The sequence below is a fragment of the Talpa occidentalis genome, unplaced genomic scaffold (genome assembly GCF_014898055.3).
Source record: "Talpa occidentalis isolate TD23 unplaced genomic scaffold, MPIMG_talOcc4v2.1 talOcc4.12, whole genome shotgun sequence".
NCBI classification, from domain to species: Eukaryota; Metazoa; Chordata; class Mammalia; order Eulipotyphla; family Talpidae; genus Talpa; species Talpa occidentalis.
The window spans coordinates 96509074-96525941 of NW_023601212.1; the positions used below are offsets into that span (position 1 = coordinate 96509074).

Below are 16868 nucleotides of genomic sequence, written 5' to 3' on the forward strand. Positions count from 1 at the left end.
GAATTACTTGGCCAAGCAAGGTTTAGGGGCATAGAATACTTACAAAATCTTGTCTAATTTTTGAGAATTTTTCACCCATTTTTCAGCTTGTCTCACAGTTAACTTAGAACCTGTAAGAATTAATTTATCTGTTGCTACAAATTTTTTTTTTTAAGATTTATTTATACAAGAGCCGGGGTACAGGCCAGATGCGTGAGAGGGTAGAGGGTGAGAGGATTCACCAGAGACAGAGCAGGGAACAGAACAGGCAGACTGATGAAATATGCTGCTGAGGGGAGCAGCGGGCGAGACAGGAGAGGTCTCCTTGCCATGTGGGTTGCTCCAAGGCCGGCGGGGATCGAACCTGCACTGCGGAGGCCGTGGACAGACAGCTTCACAGCGCTGCGCACAACCACCTGCGCCACCAGGGAGGCCCCTGTTGCTACAAATTTTTAAAAGTTTTATTTGATGCTTTTGGGCCCTTAACTATGAGCTACCTGGTTTTTGTGGTCAGTTGTAGCTTAGTTTAAAAAGAAAAACATGTTCCTTTTTATTTTATTTAAGTCCTAATTATTCTGAGTTTTCAGTAACAAGAGTTTCCTAACTTGGTTTCTGTACTGCTTTCCCACTGCAAGCTTCAACCCGGAGTCTCATTTTTGTAGGCGCTTCAGTGAGTGTTCAGCTTTTATTAAGGAGAGAGGCGAGCATAAAGTTTAAAATAACCTCAGTAAATGATAAATAGTTGCACATAAAAATTAATTGGAACAAGTGCAAAATCATACTTGGGCACAGCAATTGTAAGTGACAACTTAGGCACAGCAAAGGTGAGTCCCCTAAGCACCCGAGGGTGAAAAGAGCCACAGGAGCCCAGAGCTCACTGACTGAGGATCTGCTCCCTGGGTTGGACCTGCCCTTTGCGCCGTGTGTGTTGGATGTTGATCGCGTATGTGTTGCTTCCAGAGTAGCATCTATAGCTTTTTTTGGATCATGTAGAAATGTTATTTATATGTTAACGGTGAGTGGACTCCCCAGCACCAGTGTTAAACTCTGGTGCGCAGAACTAAGAACTCTGGTTCTTAGATGTGCAGGACAGCCCTGTGAGTAAAGACTGATTTCCATGCTGCTAGGCTTGTCTCCTGTGTTGCCTGGGCAGGCCGGTGGGCAGGGGCTCCCCTCGGGGGTAGAGCCCCAGGTCCAGCCCCTTTGGCCACACTGACTGGATCTGTGACTTGGGGCAGGTCATTCACCTGCCAGGAGTCAAGCGCCTGGACCCCAGGATGTTCTTGAGGCTCCTTTGAACTGGTAGGTGCCACGCAGGGTGATAGCGGATTTGCTGCAGATGGCAGGCAGGGTGACCAAAGAGCGGTGCTGGGGAGGAAATCAGGAGTCACAGACCTGAGTTAAGCTCAGCTCCAGCCTGTGGGCTTGTTTCTTCACCTCAGCTGTAAAACAGGGTTTCAGTGAAGTGAACTAGAAAATGCACTGGATTCCCAATAAACAGAAACTTATTATCAGTAAAATAAACATATTGGAAAAATCCTGGTATCTAGTACTATTGAGAAAACTTAAAATGTGGATAATACCAAATTCCCTGTTTATGTTAAAAAAAACTTTGTCTTGTAATTAAAGTATTAAGAAGTGACCTGCAGAGGTCTGGGCATCTTGCTTTGATTTTGCTCTGTTAGGACTTCTGTGGAATTATTGGACCCAGCTTTGGTTCATAACCTTTCTTTTTTTCTTTAAATTTTCATACTGTCTCCTAAAAAGTAAAGAGAAATGGGAGCAGGACTGTGGAACATCTGCAGATATCACAGAGCATGTGTTTCCTCTTCTTAAAAAAGAGTAGAGAAAAACTTGAGATCTGTTAGCATAGTAACCAGAGCACTCACTGCAAGGCAGTGGCATTGTAACTTCCAGCTCTATTAAGAGTTTGGTGTCACCAAGTTCTGAGCCAAATCTGCTTCAGGTCTTAGCAGAGGTCACGGGATAAGAAGAGCTCAGCTAGGATTCTAGAAGCCCTGATATGAATGAGACTCGAATTTCTGAGTGTTTTGCAGATGTCTTGTTGGCTGAGATAATGTCTCCTGACTATTTTGCCTTTGGGGAAGTTTAGAGGTTGGAGAGAGGCAGACAGAAGAAGGTGCATCAGGTTTTAGTTGGGAAAATATTTTTTAAGACAGTTTTATTTATTGCTTATTTTATTTATTGCCCCTGAGCTGACTGTAGTGTTGACTCTAGTTGTCTCTGCGGACTGGGACTGAGCAGCAGAGGTGATAACTTGCCTTTCAAAACCTTTGCAGTCCTTGAGTCCGCTGCTAGGAGGCATCCAGAGGCTCTGCTGCCAGTACTGACCCTGACTCAGGCTCATTGACTTACCAGTGAGGTCACCCCAGTGCTAGTCATTTCATTAGAATGATGTATAACAGTAATTACCCAGCCTTTAAAAGGGAACTGCCTGTGTGCCACCTAGCTGGGCCCCTGCATGTGCGTCTGTCTTTAAAATGGACTTCCTCCCCAAAGCTGTAGACGGCTTTTATTGTGCTAGTGTCTATTCTATCTCATCGAGATGAAATCTTCTGGTTGGCAAGAGACAATATTTGACTAATTGTGAAAGAACTCGGGAGTCAAGCCCAGCGTGACACTTGTGAAGACGTTTATCTTGTGAAACCTACCAGTTCTGCCTGGGAGGATGTGCTGTCTGTCTCAGAAGCTCCAGATCCAGAAATGCCTGTCCTGAGTTTGATAGACAAGTAAATAGGAAAGTTAAAAGAAGTTTTGGAGCCTACTTTGCAACACAATAGACTTTTAAACTTTCTTTTAAATTGAGTTTCTCAACCTAAGAGTTTTCAAGTTTGGGCTCAGGGAACTCTGAGTTGAGGGGCTGTGCTGTGCTCAGCAGGATGTGGAGCAGCATCCTGGCCTCCGCTCACTGTGTGCTTTCCTCTTGTGACAATTCAGAGTATCCAGACGAGGCCAAGTATTCCTTGAGGCTGCTCTAAATGATTCCATTTCTCCAAGTCAGGCCTTAAGATGATACATCTCCAGCTTAGTAGCAACATCGCTCTTCACATAGTACACAGAATGCCAGATTCTGCCTGTGGCAAGTTTATCTGTTTATGGCAATGGAGAGGGGATGGAAGTTAAGCAGTAACTGAATGGAGAATTCTGAGGTGGTGTCTGTGGGGCACTAGAGTCAAGAGTGAGCATACATGTACCCTCACTGTGTTAAGGAGCTTGCCAATTTAAAGAAATATTGCTATGAAAGATTCTTGTGTTGATCAAGAGACATATCTCCTGATTCATATTTTTTTAAAGTATGGATTGCAATATCAAGTGTGTTAATTGAGATATAATTGGTCTGAAATAATTATTTAATGTTTTTGCAAGACCAGTGCTCTGACCACTGAGCTATAGAGTCCACTTTATTTAATGTTTTTATGGCACTTCTGAGGTTTATTAAAATGACGTCATTTTTTGCCGTATCTCTAGATGTATTTGTGACATCTTGTAGGAGTGCATTTGATAATTTTCCCTTATTAGTAAGTCATATTGATGAATTTTGTTTATTTGTCTCTAAGCCAGATATATATGAGCAATACAAGCCAACATAAAATTGTGCAGTTAAGAATGTAGAGCTTAGGAAGTGGTGGTATCTTGGAATTAGCAATTTTCTATTTTGACACAAAGTTTTATTATATATATACTAAACTGTTCATACAAACTTATATTGCTGTTTGAATTTTTGCAAGTTCCCATGGAAGAATACTTTCGAAATCCTATTTCAGAAGATTTGGTGGCGAATTACCTAGTTTGTTACCAGTGGGAAATATTTTACTTTGACTCAGATATCTCAAACCTTCCCAAATCAGGTTGCTAATCATTAATCATAGTTTTATGTTTATAAAGTATGCCTCTGAGCCCAGATGCAATTTTTAGGAAAACTAATTGCCTTTAGCTCACTTGAACATCACAGAAGGACAGTGAAAGGGTGAGTGTTATAAATAGCTGGCTGTAAATTCCAAAATATGTTAGTCGTTAATTAGCAAACAGTGAGGAGACTGTGCCTTGGTAAGTACCTTCCAGTTTGCAAGTGCCTTGGGGTTTTCCCGACTAAGTCCTTTGAGCACATTTGGAAAACAAGGCATGGAGAGGTCACGGCCCCCCAGCGTCTTGCTTCTACGAGAAGGTCATTAGCTCTTGGAATTGAAACTTTGAAGATTTAACGTTCATGTTGTTTTTGAACGTTTCTCTTTTATGGTAGAACTTTTTTGAAGATGTTGGCTTTTTAATTTTACTGGAACTTTTCTCCTTCATTGTGACAAGTGGTTCTGAGGATGAGCAGTGATCAAGGAAGGGGCCGTGGCAGTTGACCTACAGTTACAGCAGCAGGGTTTTACTCGTTCCCATCATTATCAGCTCATTCTTAGCCTTTCTTCTGCAGAACTGGAACTCTTCTGTGTATGGTAGCATTTTCTTCCCAGTGCACTAATTTCATACCTGCCTTATAAATAATAAATGCAGGTAAAAACTGAAGTGAACTTGCAGTGGATACTGCAGAGGAAGATGAAGAGCTTTACGTCTTCTTGTAAACCGCTAAGAGCTTCTGCTTTCTTCATTTACTCCAATTGCAGACTCCCTCTTCCTTGAGGACTCTTCAGCCTATTTAAGATGCAGATACAAAAAGTAATTTGTTATTGTGGGCAAGTAGAACCCAGTGTTAATTTTATTATGGTGGACGGTAAGTTGACCCAAAAGGGAGTAGGACTGAGAAGTGGTTATGTTACTTGCAAGTCACTAGTTTTATGACTGTTCTCATTTTGGTATTTTTTAGGCATCGTTAGTCTCGGGAATCAGTAGCATCTTTATCAGTCATGTATGTGTGCCTTTCATCTACCCACCACACGCCCGCAGTGTTACCTGTAACTCTCCTGCCTGTGGTCACAATGTTTCCTTAATCTTTTCATTAATTTATCTAACTTACCTGCTTAAGAGCAGTGATTTAGCATGCATCTGTTCATTTATTCTTTTTTTTTTTAGATTTATTTATTTATGCATACAAGAGCTGGGGTACAGGCCAGAGGTGTGTGTGTGTGGGGGGGTGGGGGTTGAGAGGATTCACCAGGGACAGAGTGGGGAACAGAACAGGCAGACTGACTGAAACACACTGCTGAGGAGAGCAGTGGGGCAAGTCAGGAGAGGTCTGTTGCACCATGTGGGTTGCTCCCTGGCTGGCCAGGAATAGAACTCGTGCTGCAGTGGCTGCAGATTTCTTCATAGGTTGTGTCTTAACCCTTGCGCCACCAGCCCCAATGTTCATTTATTCTTAACAGTTTTGGTAAACCAAATTGTTTTAAACTTAAATGGGATGGGGAAAGGCTTGGGAATCTTTTGTTGAAGGTGGGGGAGATGCTGGTAAATTGCCAGGTGATAGGAAATCTAAGGATTTTAGAGAAAAACCTAGTAGAATGCCTGGCACTGGCTGTTGTCATATTATTTGTTAGTAAAGGCCCACTGTGAGCACATAAGTAAATGCTGTTTCGGTCAGTTCATAGTTTCATAGCACTGTTAATTAAATAGTTCAAAATTTTCTTAGGTGTTTTTTAACATTAATACAGAAATACTTAAGTTGCTATTAAGCACACACGCAGCCACTTGGGGGGGTGTGCACGCCCTCTGCTGACACTTGTGCCACACTGCATGTGGTGTACTCTTAATTAAAGAAAGCATTTACGCTGATGAGGATTTCCCGGCCTCCTGGACATAGCCAGTTTTAGCAGGTATCACATATTCTGTACATCACAAAGTGAAATTAAAATCCAAAACTGGGTCAAGTTATAATCTGGTACTTAGTCATGCTTTGTTCTTTGCTAAAATTGTAAACTTGTTGGAGGAACTTGTCTTACTTATTCTTGTTCATTCATTAACATATTTATTTGATGCTGCTCCGTGCCAGGCATGGAATTGTAGTAATGAACAAGAGAGTGCCTCTGTTGCATGGAGTTACAGTGTGGAGATAGAAAACAAGCAAAGCATAGGGGATTGAGTAATGTCATCCCACAGTTCACGTACGCCTGGAACATCAGAATGTGGCCTTATTTGGAAATAGTGTCTTTGCAGATGTCATTTGTTAAGGATCTCAATTCTGGATTGCGAGAGGGTCCCTAGCCCACTGACTGGTCTGTGTTTATAATTAGAGGAGAGGACACAGAAGAAGGCACAGGGAAGAGAGAGGGAAGAAGGCCATATGAAGATGAAGGCAGAGACTGAAGTGATCAGCCCCACACCAAGGAATTCTTGGAGCCACCAGAAATAGGGAGAGAGGCAGGGAAGGCTTCTTCCCTAGGGCTACAGAGAACATGGCCAGGCCAACACCTTGATTTTGGACTTCTAGCTTCCAGAACAGTGAGAGAATAAATTTCTGCTGTTTCAAGCTACCAAGTTAGTGCTCATTTGTTATGGCAGCTCTAGGAAACTAATATACAAGGTAATTCCTGGTAAGTCTCACAAATAAAAATTAAGAAGGATGATGATAGAATAGATCTGAGGGCAGGGAATTGGGGTGTAATTATTTTAGAAGACACAGCAGACCTCTTCAGGGAAATGACATTTGAACAAAGGTTATAAAGTATGGCTATGTGGTATGACCCAGCCCTGAGGAGATTTGGAGAAGGTGGAAAGAGTAAGTGCAGAAGTCCTGAGGTGGGATGGGACTGGTGGGGCCAGAGCTGAGGGCTGAGTGGTAGGAGATGAGCTTACGGAGGTATGTCCTGATGGAAACTTTCATTGGACAATGAGGAGAGAAGAGCGCTGGCACTTGGTTCCTCTGACTGTTCCTCTGGGGACTGTTTCAGCATCTGGGAAGGGACCAAGAGAGACATGCAGTTGGAACCCAGGCTCAATGGTCTTTACACTTTGTTGAAAGTCAGAGGAAAGATGGGTGAGCTGTGGATCAGCGGGGCTTGTGCCTCTAAGTGGCCAGGTTAGTCTGGCTCCTCTAAAAGAGAGCCTCAAAGTGCACTAGGCAAGCTTAGGGTTGTCTGCTGGGAACCCGCTGCTCGGTATAGTTGCACCTGAGCAAACCAGGGGCCAACCTAGAGAGGTTTGTGTATGGGGATACCCAGGTGCATTTTGTCCCTGACTCCCCTTTTCCCAGATATACAGGCACTCTCAGAAATATGCTATCACCTCTCAAGTACAGCTTCTGGTGAGCAGCCATTGAAACTGGGGAAATGGTTATAAATCTTGTTTTACCTAAAGCATAACCAGAGCTGGCTTAGTGACTTTTAAATGCTGCTTTGCAGAAGAGATAAATGGATAACTGTCATTTCATTTTATTTTCTCCTTTTATTATTTTGAAGTGTTAATTTTAAGTTATGTTCTGAAATATCAGTTTCCAAAATTTAATAGACTTGTCACAGCATTGTGAATATTGGAAAAATAGCTCATAAAATAGATTTGCCTGTTTTGTGTGTTCTAAATAGGTAGTATTTTACAATTTATACAACCTCAGGTCATTGTTCTTTATTTCTTTGGCAATGAAAGTGAAAATAATGATGCCGTGGAGTTGTCTGTGTGGCCTGTTTGTGGACTTCCTTTAAACAGCCTGCTTGAAAATCTTAACATCAGTTCTTTTGAAGATAGAGGCTCCTTTGTCCAAGCTGTGGAGGCCCCTTGGGGAAAATGCAGCAGTGATGACATCGACAAACCCTCACCCTGTAGAAGACCCAGGAATGACCCCTGCAAACACCCCTACCTGTATTCACTTTTAAAGGTTTAATTTGGGCTTCCCTCAAAGACTCAGTTAAAGTGTCTGAACTTCCACTGATGTGTGAAGTGCGTACATGAGCATGTGTGAAGTGTGTACATGAGCACATGTAGTTGCCTGCAGGCGTGTAGTTACAGCTGTGTCTGCGAGTCACATGTCTGCCTGAGGTGGCGTGTTACAGGGAGAGAACTGATTGTCACCCTTTTTGATCTTCAGCCATGAGTTGTTTACTGATACTTCGAATGAATTCATTACATTGGGTTGGGTTTAGGAGATTGTCAGAATTTAGAGAAACTTAATGAGTCTGTTTTCTTTCCATTAGTTTCCATTTTGATTTCTTCTGTCCAGTATTAGCTAAGTGAGTAGAATTTTCGAAGGTGTTTTTTTATAGTTTTCAAAGTCCAGGATTTTTTTTTTTTTTCAGTTTTTTTTTTTTTTAAAGATTTATTTATTTATTTATTTATTTGTACAAACACTGGGTACAGTCAGAAGTGCAGGAGGATGAGAGAATTCACCAGAGCCAGAGTGGGGAACAGAACAGGCAGACTGACAAAGAAATGCACTGCTGAGGGGAGCAGTGGGCACGGCAGGAGAGGTCTGTCGCGCCATGTGGGACTCTCACCGGTAGCTGGGGATCGAACTGGCACTGCAGAGGCTGCAGGCAGCTTTGCAGCCCAGCTCTCAACCGCTGCGCCACCAGGGGAGGCCCGAATTTTCAAAGGTTTTATCTTAGTTCTTGACAGGAAAACTTCCTACACCAGCAAAGTGTGCTTTGAAACCTAAGAACCCAACACTTTCTGATCATACAATGTCTGTCAGCTCTAGCTTGGTTTGTGAAACACGTTTGAAACATGTTCAGGGACGAAAAAAAAAAACCCTGTCTTCAGTGACTGTGCTTCCTGATTTGCTCTGTTTGAGAATTTACTTATTTGTTGGGTTTTTCAGATGTTAGGATTAAACATTGTGGCTTTCAGTTTTCTACCAAATGAAAACTAATGGGTTTCTTTAAAGTTGAATCTTAATTAGAATAAGCAAGTGATTTAGATGTGAAAAACCAGTATGTGTGCTCTGCTGCCCAGCAGAAATTTACGCTTTTATACAACACATGGATTTTAAACTTACCGACAAATGAAATTTCCACCTTACCTTTTGAATCAAGTGACTTTGACCCAATAACTATTAAGAACGAAGGGGGCTTGCCTCTGTGGGGTGAGGCTGGGTTCCGAATGTGCCCCTTGAAGGACTCAGTCAGTGTGAAGTGCGCGCGGAGCGAGAGGAAGCAGTCGAAAGAGAAAGGCGCGATGGAGATAGCTTGCCTGGAGTCGTTGGACAAAAGCTAGTTGTACTTGACAGTGAGCTTTTAGCCAGGGACCCACAAGACGGGGAAAGCAAAGCCCCTCGTGACCACATGCCCGCCTGTCCATGCTGCTGTGTCGCAGCCCCTAACCTCCACCGGGCGGCTGCTCAAGCGGAGGGCTCCTCACCTGCACTTCTCTCGCGTGGCTCGCCCTTGGGGGAAAGTGGGGTGCCACAAATTGCAGTGTTCAGATGACAATGGCACGTCTTTCTTGTTTCAAAATGCCCTGTGCACAGTGACCAATGTTGCCTGAGTCACCTAATTCTGTTCTTGTCCCTGCAGCCTGGAGTCCTCGGGTACTTTGAGTTCAGTGGCTCACCACAGCCTCCTGGCTACCTGACCTTCTTCACCTCCGCGTTACACTCATTAAAGAAAGGTAAATGGTTCACGTTAAGACCATAGCACTTTCACAGACGTGTGTCCTGATACCTCCCTTTGCATGGGTTATCATGGGGTTATATATTTTAATTCCGTTAATTCTGTTTCTCTGTGTGTTCGTAGTAAATAATTACATTGTTTTATGTTCTCTTGGCAAGCAGAAAATACTGTGCTCTTTCCGGTGTGGTCTCTTAGATGTAGCTTGACCTTACTGTGCCTGCAGTTACAACTTTTGTACCTATATTTTATATATTTTGTAGTTATATATTAGGACACTTCTCTTTATTCATGTAGTTTTAAGCGTGGGTCCGTGTTCAGTGGTTCCGTTGGCTGTTGGGTCTGCCATCACTTACGGGTCCGTTTCCTTCAGGAAGTGTTTTTATAAGAGTAGAAGCCGCATCACATTACAGCATAAGCCCGCCGCCAGTTTCATGTTCTGAAATCCATCCTTTTTTATTCGGCTGAATCCTATGCTGTTCGGGGTCCTGCCTTTCCAATGAAATGTTGTGTCCCACCTGTTTTCCTCGCCCTGTGCCCTTTCTCTGCACCCATCATCCCGTCGGCTCTCTGTTAGCTGCTCTGTCATCTGTTCACCCGTCGCCCTCTCCTTTGGGACTGCTCTGGCCAAGGTCCCTCCCTTGCATTCACTTGTCCTTCTTCACACTAAGCCTTTGCACGTGCTGGTCCTGCTTGGAAGGCGCCCTCCATCTCCCCAGCCCCTAGGTCTCAGCCTCTACCTAACAGCTGGAGGTTCAGGGTTCAGCCACGACCCCTGCACCATCTCAGCTGGCGCCACACTGCTGTCTCGCGTGACAGTGACGTCGGGTATTCGTGTCTGGAGTTAGGAGACGATCTGTCTGCTGGCTCTCTTCCTCCCCAGACCGTGAGAGTTCAGAGGGGAGAGAGTGTGTGTCTTCAGATCAGTGTCCTTTCTCCAGTGTGTGGTTTGTAGCAGCAGCTCAGGCAGGATTTGTCAAGTGAGAGGGTCAGGGTAAGGACCATGTCTGCTTTCCCTCAGCAGCTCCTCCGTAACATGCTGTCCTCTCCTGCTACTGCATAGTAGAGGGCCTGGAATTTTATTTTTTGCTATTATAGCAGTATATTACTAATATAGCAAATAATTGCATGACTGGCCACTTTAACGTGTATAATGTCTTAAGTTTTTTTTTTTTTTTAAAGATTTATTAATTAATTTATTTATTTATACAAGCACTGAGTACAGTCAGAAGCACGGGAGGGTGAGAGAATCCACCAGAGCCAGAGGGGAGAGCAGAACAGGCAGACTGACGAAATACACTGCTGAGGGGAGCAGTGGGCAACAGGAGAGGCCTGCGCGCGATGTGGGACCCTTGCCCAGCAGCCGGGGATCGAACCGGCGCTGCAGAGGCTGCGGGCAGCTTCGCAACCCAGCGCCCAACTGCTGCGCCACCAGGGATGCCCTACAGTGTCTTAAGTTTTATGTGTAGAGAATTTACTGTAGTCATTATTTTCACCTGGGGACACTGGGGGGAGGAATCAAGCTGTCACATCAGTGTGTCTTCTGTCCGCTTGATAGACACAACTGCGCCCTCAAGACTCAGTTTGAGTCAAAGTTTGAACTTTGGAAATAAATCAGCTCAAAAAGCAGATATTCAAAGCTCTTCTTTGAATATTAAATAAAGTCCTTCAGAGAAGATCTCAGTTGAAGATTCCACCTGAAAGTGTATCTAGAGTCATTCCCCAAAAGTGGTGCATTCTGGCTATTCAGAAGATACTTCAAAATCACAGAAGGATGTTTTATTACCTGTTTAGCTTATATTGTGTACCCAATGATTCGACTTAAATATTTTTTCAACCAGAAGTTCCTGAAATTCTGGAAAGATCTGTAGAAGATAGTGGCCCCCTTTTTCCAAGCAAAGAATGATAATACATTGGTAAAAAGTATTTGAAGGTGGTAAGTGAACCCCGTTGGTCAAATCACTAATTTGGGCAGGCGACTGCATGACTGTTCCTCTCCAGACCAGCCCAGTGCACGGAGCCTTTGCAGCTTTCTTCCCAACGCTGTGATTCTAGCTGCATCTCATAAATCCTGTTTCAAGAACTGAGATTCATTCTAATTAGTCATTTTTTACCCATTTTTGTGGGTAAACTTCCACTTAAGCTTATTGAACCATTGTAGAAGAAAATGACAAATCTGGAATGATGATTTTTCCATAATATGTGCATTATGGAGGCTTGCCTAAAATAATTCTTGCCTTGGGCATTTGGGGTATTAAACCCTTTTCTTTCTCCTACCCAGATTCAAATGGTATTTTATTTACTATTAATAGCACATGTTTGGGTAAGAGAAACATGTGCTCACTTGTTTCAGTGGTACAGTTTCAAATGTAAACTCTGGGTCAGTGTGGTATTTAGATTGTGTAGGGACATGGAGGCCTAAGACTCCTCTGACACTTAGTGTTTGCTTATAGAGAGCGTAGGTAGAGAGTTTAGACTGGTGGAAGGAAGCAGACCTGGTAGAGTGGGCCACACGGCGTTGACAGAATGGGCGTCTTTCCATTGACTTCATGATTCTTCAGAAACGTTCTTAGAAGTAGCCAGGCTGTTCTCTATTTCCCCATTTGTTGCGTGAAGCTTCCTGGCCACGTGTTTTCTGAGCCCACCCTGGATAGGGCATCCTCCCACCAGCGGGGCGTGCAGTTACATGGCTGCATGTGAGGGGGCACACGCCTGCCCTGAGGAACGCGAGGTCTAGTTGAAGATCCTCATTCCACCCCCCGTGATACCAGCTGATGTTCGGTGCTCTATACCGCGCAGCAGGGGAGATGGGGACATTCTCTTAGCGCCTCGCCACTTAACACTGAAGGCTTCTGTTTGTGTTGTTTCAACTCTGCTTTCAGCTCAGCCTGCGGACCTCAGGCTTGGGGCTGACTCATCAGTTTCTGTAATCCCTGCCTGTTCCTGTAAAATATAACCCTTTGTTATATTTCTGCCCATTATTTTCTTAGCTGTTTTACTTTTATCATTATTAATCAATGAGTCTGTATTTTCATGTAGTTAAATCTGTGACTTTTGTCTTGATTTCCATTTTTTTCCCCTAAAATGCTGATAACTGATTGGTTCACTTTTCAATGTAAAAATTATTTAGCACTTTACATTACCTAGATTTACTTTGACTTAAGATACAGAGCACAGTGGTTCCCCTCCTCCTTCATTTTGGTTCATCAGAACCATTTACAAAAAGATGTTTCCTTTCTCCCTCATCTTGATAATGCCTGCTTGGTCACAAAGTAGATTCCTATATAAGCAGTTGGATCTAATTCTGTGTTTCTCTTGGTCCAGAGACCTCATTTTATATGAGTAAATATTATTTCACTTCTTGCCTTTTAAGTACCTTGTAAAGTCTGTTAGAATATTCTTTTATTTCTGGGCCTCCCCGGTGGCGCAGCGGTTGAGCGCTGGGTTGCGAAACCGCCCACGACCTCTGTGGCACCAGTTCGATCCCCGGCTGCTCCCCGGCCACCGAAGGAGGGTCCCACATGGCGCGCAGACCTCTCCTGCCGCCCGCTGCTCCCCTCAGCAGTGTACTTCGGTCCTTCTGCCTGTTCTGCTCCCTGCTCTGACTCTGGTGAATTCTCTCACCCTCTTGCACTTCTGACTGTACCCAGTGATTGTATAAATAAATAAATAAAAATAAATAAATCTTTAAAAAAAAAAAAAAAAAAAAGAATATTCTTTTATTTCTATCCAAACAATTGACTGGACTTTGGCTGGAATTATATTACATTTATAAATTGACTTTGAGGTAATTGACATGCTCATGACATTTGGCTTCCTCTTCAGGATCACAGCATGACGATTTATTTATTCCAGCCTTTTAATTTTTTATAATAGATCTTATCTAGCCATGGTGCTGAATGATTGTGGGCTGGCAGTCTGTCTGTGGGTGTCTGGATCCTGAGGGGGAGACCAGAGCTCCTGAACTTCCCTACTCCTCCCAGACTGCAACGCTGTTCCTCTTTGAATCTTTTTCATATTTGATTTTGGCAGACAGACTTCTTTCTTCTTTTGCCTATAGAGAATTTGGTGGAGGAGTTGCATTTTTAAGTTGCTTACTTGATTTTTCTTTTTTTTCCCCCCAAAGATTTATTTATTTATTTATTTATTTATACAAGCACTGGGTACAGTCAGAAGGGCGGGAGGGTGAGAGAATTCACCAGAGCCAGAGCGGGGAGCAGAGCAGGCAGAAGGACCGAGGTACACTGCTGAGGGGAGCAGCGGGTAGCAGGAGAGGTCTGCGTGCCATGTGGGTGGGACCCTCCTCCAGTGGCCGGGAGCAGCTGGAGCAGCTGGGGATTGAACCGGCGCTGTAGAGGCTGCGGGCAGCTTCGCAACCCAGCGCTCAACCGCTGCACCACCAGGGAGGCCTGCTTACTTGATTTTTGTCCACCTATGTTATTATATGCTGTAAAGTTTGGCTTGGTAAATGTTGCTATATTAGCTGTGTCCTTTTTATTTATTTATTTATTTTTTTAAAACAGAGGCATGTTTTTATTTATTTATTTGTTTGTTTTGTTTACACATGCACTGGGTACAGTCAGAAGCGCGGGAGGGTGAGAGAATTCACCAGAGCCAGAGCAGGGAGCAGAGCAGGCAGAAGGACCGAAGGACACTGCTGAGGGGAGCAGCGGGCGGCAGGAGAGGTCTGCGCGCCATGTGGGACCCTCCTCCTGTGGCCGGGGAGCCGGGGATCGAACCGGCGCCACAGAGGCTGCGGGCAGCTTCGCAACCCAGCGCTCAACCGCTGCGCCACCGGGGAGGCCCTGCTGTGTCCTTTTTAAAAGAGAAAATTTGGAGGGCCTCCCCTGGTAGCGCAGCGGTTGAGCACTGGGCTGTGAAGCTGCCTGCAGCCTCTGCAGCGCCGGTTCGATCCCCGGCCACGGACAGGGGTCCCACATGGCGTGCAGACCTCTCCTGTCTCACCCACTGCTCCCCTCAGCATTGTACCTCATCAGTCTGCCTGTTCTGTTCCCCGCTCTGGCTCTGGTGAATTCTGTCACCCTCTGTGCTTCTGACTGTACCCAGTGTTTGTATAAATAAATAAATAAATAAATTTAAAAAAAAAAAGAGAGAGAGAAAATTTGGAACAAATTTCTATACTATTTTTTATTTGACCTAAAAAGGGGTTGCAGTGCTGGGGAGGGGGTAGGGGGAAAACAGTGGCCTAGAAGCCAGCAGGGTCTGGTCCTCACCCTTTCTCTGCCCCTGATGGGATCTAGAAACTTGAACAAGACATTTAGCTTGTCTGAGTTTATCTGTAAGGTTGGAGAAGATATAGATGAAGGTAAATGCTTGTTTCATAGGGCCACATTACATGTGCAATGCTCTGTGTGTGAATAAGGGAGTGGCCTTAAAATTCTGCAGTATAAAATTACAAACGAAGCCATGTGACTGAAAGCATTTAAACTTAGGATTTCTTCTGTTTTGTTAAGTCACCTGTACCAGATGTTACATCACCTGACTGACCAGACACAGGACTTCCTCTTCCCTTTTCTTGCAAGCGGGCCGCGCCCACTCGTGTTTATGCTCCTGTGTGCCCCTGTGTGTCCCACCAGAGTAGGCCACTTTGTTCAGACAATATTTCCTGAGTGCCTCAACACCAGTGCTTTGTCTCCTGGCTCCTCCCCCTGCTGTACCAGTGTTGTAGCTAGAAAGTTAGGTGAATGTGATAGAGGACACTTCACCTTGGTGCTGCTCATGTGGGGAGGAGTTTGGCAGCCAAGTTCAAGTCCCAGATGCCCCTACTACCCCCATTTCTTATGCCCGGCCCTTCAGGTTCCAAGATCAGTGTGCAGGGCTCACTCAAGGGGACTGTGTGGAAGCCCTGACTGCCGCATTCTTCTTGCTTCCTCTTTCCACTGCTTTCTCACTGCACCCTGACCCTGGAGTCCTAAGGAATTGGATTGAAATTCACATTCTACCTAAATGTCACCTTGAAAATACACTAACCTCTTAACCAAGGATATCTTTTCCATTCCCTTTTACCCTCTTTAAGAATTCCTACACTTAGCTGACAATACTTTTTTTTTATGATTTATTTATTTGTGCATATAAGAATTGGGGTATAAGCCTGAGTTGTGGGGGGGGTGGTGAGAGGATTCACCAAGAGAGTGGGGAGCAGAACAGACAGATCTACTGAAATACACTGCTGAGGGGAACAGCAGGCGGGACACGAGAGGTCTGCTACACCATGTGGGTTGCTCCCTGGCCGGCTGGGGGTTGAACTTGTGCTACAGTGGCTGGCGATAGCTTAATAAAGCTGTGTCTTTAACCCCTGTGCCACCAGGGAGGCCCCTGACATTACTTTTTTTTTTTTTTAAAGATTTATTTATTTATTTATACAAGCACTGGGTACAGTCAGAAGCACAGGAGGGTGAGAGAACTCACCAGAGCCAGAGCGGGTTGCAGAACAGGCAGAAGGACCGAAGTACACTGCTGAGGGGAGCAGTGGGCGCGGCAGGAGAGGTCTGCGCACCATGTGGGACCCTCACCCAGTGGCCGGGGATCGAACAGGTGCTGCAGAGGCTGCGGGCAGCGGGCAGCCTGGCAGCCCAGCGCTCAACTGCTGCGCCACCGGGGAGGCCCCCTGACATTACTTTTTTAAGGGACACCCACCGGGGAGGCCCCCTGACATTACTTTTTTAAGGGACACCCTTTGGGAAATACTGTTGTAATGAACCTTTTAAAGAGCAATTTGTTAGAGGAAGAACTCTGCCAGGTAGCATCTGACGGTGCCGTGATTTGCTGGTACGGGACACAAAAAGCCCCCACCTCCACTTCCTTATTCATGAATAAAGCTTTTTGGAAACAATTTTTTTTTTATTAACTTGTGAACTTTTATACAACATCAAGAAATCTGAAGGTCCCCTTTAGGTGATACTCGTAAAGTGGTTGAGAAAAGAAGTGGCTGGTTTCTGAAGCAAGATTGACTTTGAGGTGGCTTTTTGTTTTCTTGGGCTCCTGGGTCTGACTCTTGGGTGTTTAGACCAGGCATTGGGCTTAACAGTTCTCCATGGATGAAAGGTTCTGGTGTTGCTTGCTTTCCTGGGAGGATGTTATATGTGGTCACTGTTATTACTCCTTGAGATCTTTTTCTAACCACATGCATTCTGAGGTGCTCTGGGAACTGGTGGTACACATTAGAATAATGTCTCTGTGTGTGTGTGTGTGTGTGTGTGTGTGTGTGTGTGTATACATATATTTTCTACCTGCATCCTTTGAAGTAGAGCTATGACTTCCTCTTAATAGGTGAGCGAAGTGAGACTCTGAGGTCAACACTTGGGGTCACTCCCCCAAGATATCCATGTTCTCACTTGCAGCACCTGTGTATCTGTCCATTACACAGCAAGG

The 16868-nt window shown here is 44.6% G+C and overlaps 1 protein-coding gene across 1 annotated transcript in view; it reads left to right on the plus strand.

Moving 5' to 3' along the window:
• TXNDC11 (thioredoxin domain containing 11) overlaps positions 1–16868 on the plus strand; it is a 55925-nt gene that overhangs the window by 12803 nt on the left and 26254 nt on the right. The window contains exon 5 of the mRNA XM_037507592.1: positions 9384–9477. Within this exon, the coding sequence (XP_037363489.1) occupies positions 9384–9477 (94 nt within the window). The remainder of the gene's footprint in view (positions 1–9383; positions 9478–16868) is intronic.